This window comes from Amblyomma americanum, chromosome 4 (assembly GCF_052857255.1).
Source record: "Amblyomma americanum isolate KBUSLIRL-KWMA chromosome 4, ASM5285725v1, whole genome shotgun sequence".
NCBI classification, from domain to species: domain Eukaryota; kingdom Metazoa; phylum Arthropoda; class Arachnida; order Ixodida; family Ixodidae; genus Amblyomma; species Amblyomma americanum.
In genome coordinates this window covers 199,716,372-199,727,953 of record NC_135500.1, presented here as the reverse complement: position 1 = coordinate 199,727,953, position 11,582 = coordinate 199,716,372, and the positions used below count along the sequence as shown (strand labels likewise).

Genomic DNA, 11,582 nt, shown 5'->3' with positions numbered 1-11,582 from the left:
GTCTTTCGGGCCAGCAGCCGAGCGCCATAACCACTCAGCCACCCCGGCGGCTCAAATAACTTATTTTGTTGCTCATCTCTCATAGGGCGAATATAAAAGGTTTCCTTTACCATCTGTTTCACGCTTTTTTCCCCCAAAGATTATTGCTCTTGTACAAATAATTTCATACTACTCGAATTCGAAACTCTTTAATCCACTAGAATTGCAACAATAAATACAAAGAGTCAATGACCTCGACTTTACACCGGTTGGCCTAACTTCTAAGCTTATCACCGGAGGAGTAATCATATATTTTAAAGTGTTCTGCAACACACGTCTTAATTTCGGCCTGTTGCGGATATCACCATTAGTCTACACTATTCAGTTTCTGCTTCTTCATGAAGCTTGGAACACCATTCTTGTTATCCCGCCAAGTGAAGTTGTCCAATAAAATTCTGAAAGGACCGGTGATGCCAGGTAGCATTAACGATTTTAAATCGTTTCATTGAGGGCTACTGTCATCACTTCGCTAATTAATAATATATTTTTGCTCATTTCCATCCACCCTCCCCTTTCTCTATATGTATTGCTCATTTTGGGGCTATAAGGCTTATCTGAAACAGATAACTAAGCTTCTCAGACTCGCGCCCAAAGCTGCTCTTATGATTGCGCTGGAAGGGGAATACCGCTGGTCGCTCCCACTGCAATGCTCTGGCCCTTAGCTGCGCGGCGACTGCTCGGCGCGCACGCCTGCCACATGGATTCCTTTCCACTCCTCCCTCCCTTCGCATCGACGCGGACGTGACGTCACGTGCCGGTGATCTGCGCACGCGCAAACGCGGAGGGGAGGAGAAGTGCGCACGCCCGCCCCGCTCGCTCCTCACGCCTTCTCTCGCAGCGCCGCCAAGCGACACGACGTGCCAGCGCTCCCGCTCTCCTGCAAGAGAGACAAGAGGGAAAAGATCGCTGCACTCTCTCTCTCTCTCTCTCCTAGACGTCCCGAAAAAAAGGGGAGGCGACGGGAAAAAGGGGAAGCTGAGAGGCCGCGCGGGAAGCACGGTGCGGGAGAGGAGGAGGCTCCGACAGCTGCTGCGGCAGAAAGCGGGGCCTCTCCCTCACGCCGCTACTTTCGGGAAGAAGAAAAAAGACAGGCCGGCGCTGGTGAGCGCGCCGCGTGGAGGAGAAAGGCCGAAGACGTCCCGCGCCGCCGTCCGCGAAAAAAGGCGGTGCCTCCGAGTTGCCAACTCCACAAGAACCCGGGGCGCCGCGTCGCCGGCTGCTGTCGTTCGAGCTCTCGTCGTCGCAGCGCATGGCGCGCCGACTCGGCCTTCCTCCCTCCCCACCACCCTTCGGGCACAGTCGTAGCGCCACCCTGTGTGAATAGGGTTCTTGCGCGCGCGTGCATTACTCCGGCTTATCCACTGGCCGCGGATTCACCATGCGTGCAGCTGCTGCCCGAACACAGCGAGAGACTTCGACGGAAGACCCGTGAGGACGACTGCGAGCCCTCCTCGGGGTTGAAGGCGGTACTAACGCTTCTCGGAACGGGACGAAAAGGAAGTGCGGCGACACAAGGCCGAACTCCCGCGTCATCACTAGAACCTCAGGCCCTACAGGGAAAGCTCGCGTATGGTCCTTCAGGAGACAGTTGAAGACCGTAGGTGTGACAAGCGTTAGGCCACCAGTGCGAGTTGTTCACTCCCATCGGCCACGACTCGCTGTTCGGATCTCAGCTGGGAACGGCAGGGCCGAAGCGAAACCTGGGAGTACCGGCTCCAGCGAGCTGCGTTCGTCCTGCGCAGGATTGCGGCCACAGCGGGAGCGATGCCGCGCAAGCGGCGCGAGTTATGAGGCGCTCGGCGGGCGACTGAAGTGGTGATCGACGCGGCGTCGGCGGCAGCGGCGAGTTTTCGCGGTGCGTGGTGTCGAGCACGGCCGCCACGACGAAGCACGAGGGCGGTTCGTCGCTCAACTGGGACTGCATGGCAGCCATAATGAACGGCGGCAAGCAGCCGGCCTCGATGCCGCTGCCGCCGCACCTGGGCTCGGCCGCGGCCGGCTCCTGCTTCTCGGGACGATACTCGCCCACGTACCGGGCCGCGCCCCCGGACCCCATGCGCGCAAGGCATTGCGCCATGGCCGCCAACGCCGCGGCACCCGTGAGTACATGCGCCACGCGCAACACATTGTACACTCCTGCCGCTGCGCACTAGTGTTGGCCCGTGCTTTCCTAACTGATCCCGATGATAGTGATCAGTAAATGTTTAAGTGTGCGCGTCTTCCAACTTATCTTTGACTGTTTGCTGAAAAGCTCTAGATTGATTACGATGACTTGAACGTTTATGAAGTTCGTTCAGCGTAAGTGCTTTTTTTTCTTCTTTGTACTGCTATGCGCAGTCACCTCCACGTTGTTGATCATTAGCACCGTGGATAATTTCAGCGAATGTCTTGGAATACGGCGCGTTCTTTGCTTATTCTACGAATCAAGTCGAGCACGAGCGCTTTTCGCTGTCGCAAAGCTGCTCGCATGATCGAACAAATTCAGTAAAGAGAAAATGACAACAAGCAATGTGAAAAGAAGGTTTAAGATCCGGTTGAGTAAATGCAACAAGAAAGTAAATCAAGTATTAAGGAAAACAAAAAGGAAGGAACGTAGTACTAGCCCCAACAAATTTAGTACGTGCACGCCGTAATACAGTTATCACACCTTAACCTGCTGAAGTATTCTTTCCCCTAAGAACTTGGGATGAGATCTGTGCTTGTCAAGTGGCGTCTAAACGCATCTCAGGTCAACAGACCGATTGCAGAGAAACGCTGCATGCAGCGATATTTCTGTATGTCGCTTCCCAGCGACCAATTTGGTACCATTTGAACGGGTACAGCCTTAAACGGCACTGAAGTTTCTTGTCATTGGTATTAACTAAAAATTTAATTGCTGCTTCAGCGTACAGTACAGCGAACGTATGATTTACGCTTTAAACAACTTATGCATTGTTGTTGGTTCTACTGTTTGCTTTCCTGAACATGTTCCGGTTGTCGTCGGTGACCCAGTTTCGCTTCGATCTAAAGTGAGGCCAAGTCTAAAGTGCCAAGGCATCAGGTTTACTTTTTATAAATAACTAGGTTTGCTTTTTCTTAGCGGTAGACAAATTCTGGAATGGCAGTCACGTGATTCGGTGGCCCAGGTAATTAGAGCATGCTGATTGTTGAAATCTTGGGGCGCTACGCGCTTCTCAAAACAAAGCAACATTGGACAATAATTAAGCAGCAATCTAGCCTTCCTTGCATGCAGAAACGTCATTGAAACATGAAAGTCGGAGTCAGCCAGCGTAGTTTACGCGGCCATTGCATGCCCGGACATGTAATTTTATGAACAATACTTCCTTTTCGAGAGTTTCGTTGTCTGTATTAAATATTAATATATATGTGTCTTTAGATAATGTACATCGTCTATCGCTGTAGGGCGTACACGGAGAAACTTATACGCAGCTACTTTTCAGGACTCTACTCTATACGAATCAATTTTACGCCGCGCGATATGTTTCGCCACCTCCTAACATGAATCTTGCACTTTAGGAGGCTGCAAGCAGGGCTTGCTCTCACAAATATGGCTGTCAAAGACGCCACCTTGTCAGTACTGCAAATTATTTTTCACATATGCAACATGTGTCCACTCTCACAAAGCAAGAAGCCAGTACTTACGCCAACCTCATCACATTCCTTCGTACCCTTAAAAGCTCGACAAGCAGAGGTCCAAGAAACAAATGCATCGCGGGAGATCCCCGAAAAGATAAACTCTCTAAATATTCCTCTGCCCTGGCATTTAATCTTTCAAGAGCTCCTTGCGTGAACCGAGGGGCACGCAAATAATAAAAATTTCAATTTGCATCAATCGCTATACAGGGCAGACAGGTTAAATATTCAAGCCGGTCGCCAGAAAAAAAGAGAAACGATTCTTAGTGAGTCGCTACAGAACGCGCTATATGGCGTTGAACATTATAATTCTGAACTCCCGTTTATTGGTGCATTAGGCTTTCAATGCAGACTGCATTGCAAATATAAATCTTTTTTCGTGAATGTGACAATTACGCGGATACTTATGTACGCGGATACTTATGTAGATGGATCACTTTGATTACATACGAAAATTCCGAAGGTCTTGCATCCAGTAACAACTAGATTATCACAACAAATAAAGTTGGTATTAAATAGGGCGTTCTTCTTGCGCGCTAGTTGGTTCATCTTTGTGGATGGCTAGAAACTCCGCTAAAGGGTAGGAGGCCAGGAGGTACAGAAGTGATTATGAATATGTAGTGATTATAACATTATCGGTTGCAGTGCTTAGCGAAGTATGCAAACCTGCTCCGATGATAAGAACGCGCTCCAAATAAAACAGTTTTCCTGCCAAAGTTTTCTACTTAATCGCCAGCACGTAAATAACATGTTTCAACTGACTATCAATCTATTGGCTATATGTTTTGAATATCTACTCTAGATTAACCAAGAAACCTGGGTATGATTCCCTACCGTCCGCTACTCATCATAACATTTATATTCCATTTTGAATTATCCAAGATTGTGGCGTACCTATTCTTTTGTTTCGGTCTGGTTTTGGCCTACCACCGGCCTGTTTTTATTTTTCTTTGGGCCCTTTTCCTTATTTCTTCTCTTACCGATTTCCGATTTCCCAACACATGCAAGGAGACCGTAGGAAAAACGCAATCTGCCCAAGTGCATTCTGTAAAGCTTGTTTGGCTGCATATACGTTCTTAGTGCAACAAAAGCTACCCTGCAGGCGGCAGCGTTGGGATGGACGTTGGGTACTCGATGAAAGATGTGGACCTCATTAGCCCCGTTCATGTTTCCAGAAGAAAGAAGAAGGGAATAGAATGAATAATAGCACATCAAAAGCAATTAAGTGAGCAAATTTAGAAATTTATGCGTCTACGAGAGGAGAGCTGGAGTCTACCACACTCCCTTTAGTTCCGCCTGAGGTGGCAGTTAAGTGAACATATAATCTGGGTTAGAGTAAGCATTAGAAAGACTGATTTACTTCATGCGTTTATTTAGGGGTGTCTACACTGTTTCTTCAATAGGGCTTAAATATGATCAATGTGGTTAACGTTGAGGTTTATGACCATCGCATTTATACATTGTGATCTAGTAGAAGGAAAGAGTGCGGGATATGCTTTATAGGTCACGATACCCACGACGAACATGGTGGCTTTTAAATGTTAGTGTTCCCACCATATGGTAGCGACTCTGTTTTCTGCTATGCTCAGCATAACATTACACTATGATATAGGAGTAATCCGCTATCGTGATAGCTCTACTATAAGAATATGGGAATTTAGAGCCTGTCACCGGGTCAACTGAGATGAAGTTTTGACTATTTTTAAAGAGCAGTGCTAATGCCTAACTAACTATGCTGCACATCAAGAAACAATATGAGAATGTTTTTGGTTCAGTTCACAAAACAAAAATGCATGTAGAGCAAGAGAACCTTGCGAACAGGACAGGCAAATGCATATGACTCGGCAATCAAATGTTACTTCTAGCATAGCACTGCTCCCAGACCACTGGCTACTCGACCTAAGAGCATGAGCGCTTCGGTTTTATGCTGGGAGGCCGATTTATAAACACGGCCGGACAAGGATCTTTTTTTTTTTCAGAATTATCTTCTATATTTAATATGCAATAAGAATCAATCATCTATGAAATCGGCATGTCATTCGTGCTTAAAAGAGACACATAGTGATAGTGGGAAATAGATCTTGACGATCATTCGAATTACCATTACTACATTATCAGTCGCTGTGCATAACAACTTCCGCAATAGATGTACCGCTAGCCACTACAGCAGTGCAAACCTAATTTAATGGCGAAAAACCAAAAATAAAAGAGCGCAACAGTGCTACAGAAAAAAAAGAGAACGTGACCAAGTAGCCATGCGTAAATGACGCCTGTTTATCTCCCCTGCGAATTCATTTGCATGCGTCGCAGCGCGAAGAGGCGACACGCGTTCCGGCTCGCCCACCCGGCGTCGAGCTTTTCACGCCTCGACGACGGCGTGAATAAATCATTCATAACAGGATGCACTATTAAGTAACAAGTCCCGCGTCGGAATACGAAGACGGAAGCGCCCGTCACCAGACGGCGGAAATCAAATTAATTATGAAACGGGACCGATTGGCTTCTCTCTTTTTCGGCGTAGAAGAAAGCGCACACAAGCCCCGCATTATCATTCTTGCTATTTCTTCCCCAGCGGCACGTGCGTTCGCAATGAGAATTCTTTTGACTAGTAGCAATTTTCGTGTTATTTATTGTGATAGTTTTAGAATCTGCGCAGCCTGAAGGCAGGTATTGCGTAGATATAGGCTCTCCTGTCTGTGTTTGCATGCAGGGACATGAACACAGATCTTTTCGTTGAATTAAAACAACGAAATTGGCAATTCGAGTAAATTTTTCAACGACGCACATTCAATGCTCAGCTAACATGAATAAACATTCAGAGTGGCGATCAATAAGGCTTCAGCGAATATCCGTGAAGGCCTCGAAAATGAAGAAGGTACTTCTGTCCACCGTTATTACAGTTACTTATAGCCCTTTGAAGCAGGGTAAATATGATATTGGTTTCATGCTCCCGTCCTGTAAAATGAACGTTTTTGTTTGTATTTATAATCACTGTAGTAACGCAGTGCAGAATTACTGGCAAGATTTTCGGTGACATTCCAAATCTCAACTTCACCGTCAATGTGTAGACGTCGCAAAATAAGGTTGTTTTAACCTCGTTACTAGCTCTAAGAAAGGTTCTGTGGTGCTCTTTGTTTCTCATCTAAAAATCTTGAACCTCGGGCTTTTAATTTCTGCAAAAATAACTTCGTAAGACTGACCGACTGAGAAATTTCCTGAGCCGTGGGTAATACAAGTGAATCCTGTGAACTAATTGCCCGGCTTAGAGCGAGCTCCAAGCCTTCCGGTAAGGCAGCCCTTCCTGACAAACTGAATTCCCGATGGCAGAGAAACATTGACCGATTGCCAATTTCGGCAGAAACACGGGAGGAACTCACACCGATTGCCTCGGTCTGAAGACAGATGGGCGCCTCGTTTCGCTGAGTCGTGCAGAGGGGAGGTGCAAGCACTTCAATACTGCCAGAGAGAAACGCTCTTAGTCTCGAGCGTCCACATAGAGTTTCGGTGGTCGTATACGCTGGCAAGAGAAGAGTATAACTCGACATACGCATAAACACGAGGTGGCCAAAATGTTATGACGATTGATGGTGTTTTTGGCGCGAAGGTATGTAGGACAAAAAACGCCAGAATCTGATACAGGATGAGCCATGAACAATGCATAAATTGATGGTAAGAGGTGGGAGCTAGAAAACAAGAAATAATATTGATAAATTTTGACAGCAGGGTAGAATGCCTGCAACACAAGTGACATAAAAAATCTGCATTGCGAAGACAGCATGAACTTCCGGTCTCATGTCCAATGTTCATCTAGATGAAAGAAACACCATGAAATGAATTTTTTTCCTAAAACTTGTCAGTTTTTGCCAGTAGAAGCATTGAATCAGGTGCATTGAAGAGTTTAGGATGGAATGGGGTGAGATAGAGAGAGAGAGAAAAACATTTATTGAAATCTCAATGAGATTAGCGGTGGGTCGTCATCTTCATCGTTGACGTCTGGCCTCTTCGCAAGGTCGGGCTCCTATTCCGGGGCTCCGCTGAGTCTTGCTGCTTCGCATGCGTGCTGCACAAGGGCCCTTTGGGCTGTGAGCTCGCTGCTGGTGAGCAGACCCCCCCATTGCCCCGCACTCGGGGTTTTGAGTTTGTGAAATGCATATTTGCGTTTGCACTCCCATGTAATGTGGTATGAACTATTTTTGCACTTTACGAAAATAAGTTCTCCGGTATGGTCTGTTAGACTTGTTCTGAATCTTGTTAAGGCCATTTCTTGAACATTCCGCTCAGTCACCCACACGAGGCCTAACAACATGTAGTTTACGGTCTGCTTCTTTGCCCCGTTCAGTCTGCCACATTCGAGTCATTTTGTGATGTGATGCCTGTAGCTTTGGTAAGGAATGAGAGTAATATCAATAGGTCCCACATTTTGGACGCACACACTGCCGTTTTGTCAACTTCTTCATTTCGATGTATTCCGCAGTGGCTAAGGATCACACATAATGCTGTTTGCAGACCTTTATTCAAGGACTGCATGATAAGCTCTACCGATAACGATGTGTTTAAAGTGGCATTCATATCGCTCCGTGCACCCGAAAGGGCTGAGATAAGATTAAGTCAGCCCGTGTATAAAACAGATTTTGTTATTCTTTTTTCTAAAACATCATCTACAGCTAAGAGAATCGCGTCTGTTGCAGCAGGGAAAACTTTCGTATCCTTGTTTAAGGTTTTGCTGGCCGAGAACGAATTTTCACTAATTGCACACGTAACAGAATCTGCGCATTTGGATCCGTCAGCACAGAATCCTTCACAATTGTATCTTTTTTGAAGGGACAGAAAGGGCTGTTCAGTAGCATGCGGTGGGCTAGTTTTCTTAAGACCAGCCAGAAACGATTTATGACTTTCAATAAGCACACATTCAATCACATTAAATAATTGTCGTTAGTGTCAGCTTCTGTTGCAAAAGAGACGTACATTTCCCCTTTTGCTTCACGTTTTAGCCTCTACACTGAAGTTAAAGGCCGCTTCTGTCAGCATGGGACATTTGAGTCACGAGCTGACCATTTTTTACTGGGGCCACAAGATACACGAATGCAGTCTTGAAACAGAAGAGTTCAATGGTCACATTATCCTGAAAATGACGATGTGAGAGATTGCTCTTCTGCTTCGTCAAAGAAACAGGAGCATCACTCAGCTCACCGCAGTCGGTAAAGCAAACGCGCAGTTTCGATAAAATGACCAGCGGAATACATACTGTCTGGACAGTACGTTACTATGACAGGTAACATGCAACGGAAAAATAATTAAAGAAATGAAAAGGAAGAACCCGCATCTGTATGAAAACTGTGCATTTTTTTTACTTTGCACTTGCAACCCACGTCAATCCGGGCACGAATAAAATTGATGGTACGTGACGAAAACGCACAAAGGGAAATGGTTCAAGCCGACCGCTTTCCGGAAAGGACTCGTAGCGAATGTTCACAAAAAGCTACCCTAATTATGCATGTGCTCGCCAAGGCTAAATTAACGGGACGATCAGCTGTTCGTAGCCCATGAAGCACTGCTACCGTTTGTGAACATGCTTTACTGAGCGGTTGCCAGCTTCAAACTGTTCACGGTGTATTAATGCTTATTTTCGTTCCTTAATTTTGGGGCTGATGCTTAGCCCCCAACATAGTAAGTTGATATATAACTTTTTGCTACTGCTCGTTTCTTCGGGCTAGGTGTCGAGCAATAAGAAGAGAACATGAGATTGGCGAGGAGATGGTTTAGATTTAAATTGAGGACGTTATGCAGCAACAATTCTTTGGGATTGAAGTAATCAGTGATTGAATGTTCTCGAGAATGTCAGTTGTAACTGATATAATGCAGTCACAGCAGCTTTTGCATGTAGTAGTGCTCATGTTATCACAAGAGGCCCCGATAAAGTGATTTATAGTGAGGGGCGCTGGCCGAGAGGTTTGAGCATCCGCCTCGCATGCGGGAGGTGCAGTCCTCGATCCCCAAGTGCCGTCTGGTACAAATCCGATTTTCGATGGGTACGAGCTTTCCCTTGGCCTAGTGCCTAGCTTTTCTGAGTTCGTCCTCTCTCGTAAAACTGGTCTTTGATCCTACTTCATACAGAACAACACGTCAGCCACGGCGCTGTTTGAAGCAGCGGCTTCTGCGCCATTAAAATTATGATTTCACAATGAGACATCTGTGTACTCGTGATTTAATCACTGTAGTGATATCATGCTCATCCGCAGAACTGATGCATCATCAATCAACTCACACTTATACTGAAACAAACACTTAAAAAATGCATAAAATTAGTGGTCGCTCTTGTCACATTAAAGGGACAGTATAACTTCCATTTTGATGTATTCACCTCGGCGTAAAGTGAGAATTTATGGAATATTTAATTAGTCGAAGCGATTTGTTTCTTTTCTGACTGCTATTATTTTTCTCCTTATTTTTCTGCTTGCAAACTGAACATTTTTTTTATTTTAGAGAGAGAAAAAAAGCATAGTGAAGCAGAGATGAACATCTTGTGCCAGTGGAGTGTCCAACAATATTTGAACTCCTTTTCTGCTTCCTTATCCAGAGGCCATGTTCCCCTTACCATTACATAATTTATTGATTCATTATTTGCTATTTGTTTCTCGAATGAACGGACTGAAAACGCAGAACTACACAAGTATAACTTATGTACTTCACGTGTTGCTAACAGATTCAAGCATTACCATAAGCGGAAAATCAGTGAATACCCGTTTCTATTCGGTGTAAGGCGCAACACTAGTCTGCCTGCGTTTCATGTGGCGGCCTCAAGATTCAAATTTAAAGAAAAGGCGATTGTATATCCGGCCTTGCCTACTGTTACAAAATTTTCAGCGTTCAGACATCAATGCATTGTTAATACGCCTTTCGTGGTACCGCAAGGGCTACTGAAATAATGCACCGTTCGGGTTTTTGCGAAAACATTCTTAAATGTATATAACTGGCGATCTCAAGCTCCTGATTGTCATTACTTATAGCTGCAATTGAAGCAGTACGTCTCTTTTTGTGGGTGACTGCAAGAAGACAAGATAGCAGTTAACGTATTTCGGAAGGTGCGCTAGAAAGAAGTGCGCGATTTCATTGATGTTGTCCGCACATGTATACTCTGATCTACAATACATGCATAATTAGGCGTGTAGAATTATTATTTTGCTGTAACACAGGACAAACTAGCCTTTTATATCTTTAGAAGCGACAAATAAGCCGGAAACAACTAGGGCACTGGAAACAACACTCCTATGGCTTGCCTACCTTCCGAGGAAGAGGAGTACGGGACATGGTCAATCAAGTTTATACCTTGTTCTGTGAATGCCGTTTCTTATTTGGTGCTTCTTTTGCCTACTAGAGCTGCCACCGGCGCTCTTAATCAGCAGTTTAAAGTTATATAGCTGTTTATTTTGTTTGTTGGCCAGTAACATTGAAATTCTTTGAGACATCAATGCGGTGATGTTGGTGTCGGATTATATTTCCTAATTGTTTTCAAACAGAACACAATTTTTTTTCAGTAGAAAACAGTTCTGTAAGTTTATTTCGCATGGTTATTATTAAGTGAGAATATTTAGAGCAATTGAAATGATTCTGAAAAACTTTGAGCATGCTGTCTGACCTCTTGAAATTCGCTTCCCATATACAGAACATGATTCCTTCTAATGTCTTCATCCTTTTACGCGCTGATGTGGCATCTACTGTAAATGAACATAGAAATGCCGCCACTGCTTCCCGTCTTATACTTCAGCTGGAAACTGTTGGTTCGGACTGCCGCTGTCATCAGACAAGGGGCAAAAACTCTTATAGAGCTCATTATGCACAAGCTGAAACTGGTGGACATGTGACACAATAGGTCCCGTTTGCCTCCTGGCTCCACTCAGTTTTTGAGTGAG

General features: G+C 45.3%; 1 protein-coding gene across 1 annotated transcript in view; it reads left to right on the top strand.

The window, feature by feature from the left end:
- The first annotated feature begins 1,169 nt into the window (after positions 1-1,169).
- The window catches only part of acj6 (abnormal chemosensory protein 6), a 54,732-nt gene continuing 44,319 nt past the window's right edge, over positions 1,170-11,582 (top strand). Inside the window, exon 1 of the mRNA XM_077660502.1 lies at positions 1,170-2,138. Within this exon, the coding sequence (XP_077516628.1) occupies positions 1,962-2,138 (177 nt within the window). The 5' untranslated portion in view covers positions 1,170-1,961. The remainder of the gene's footprint in view (positions 2,139-11,582) is intronic.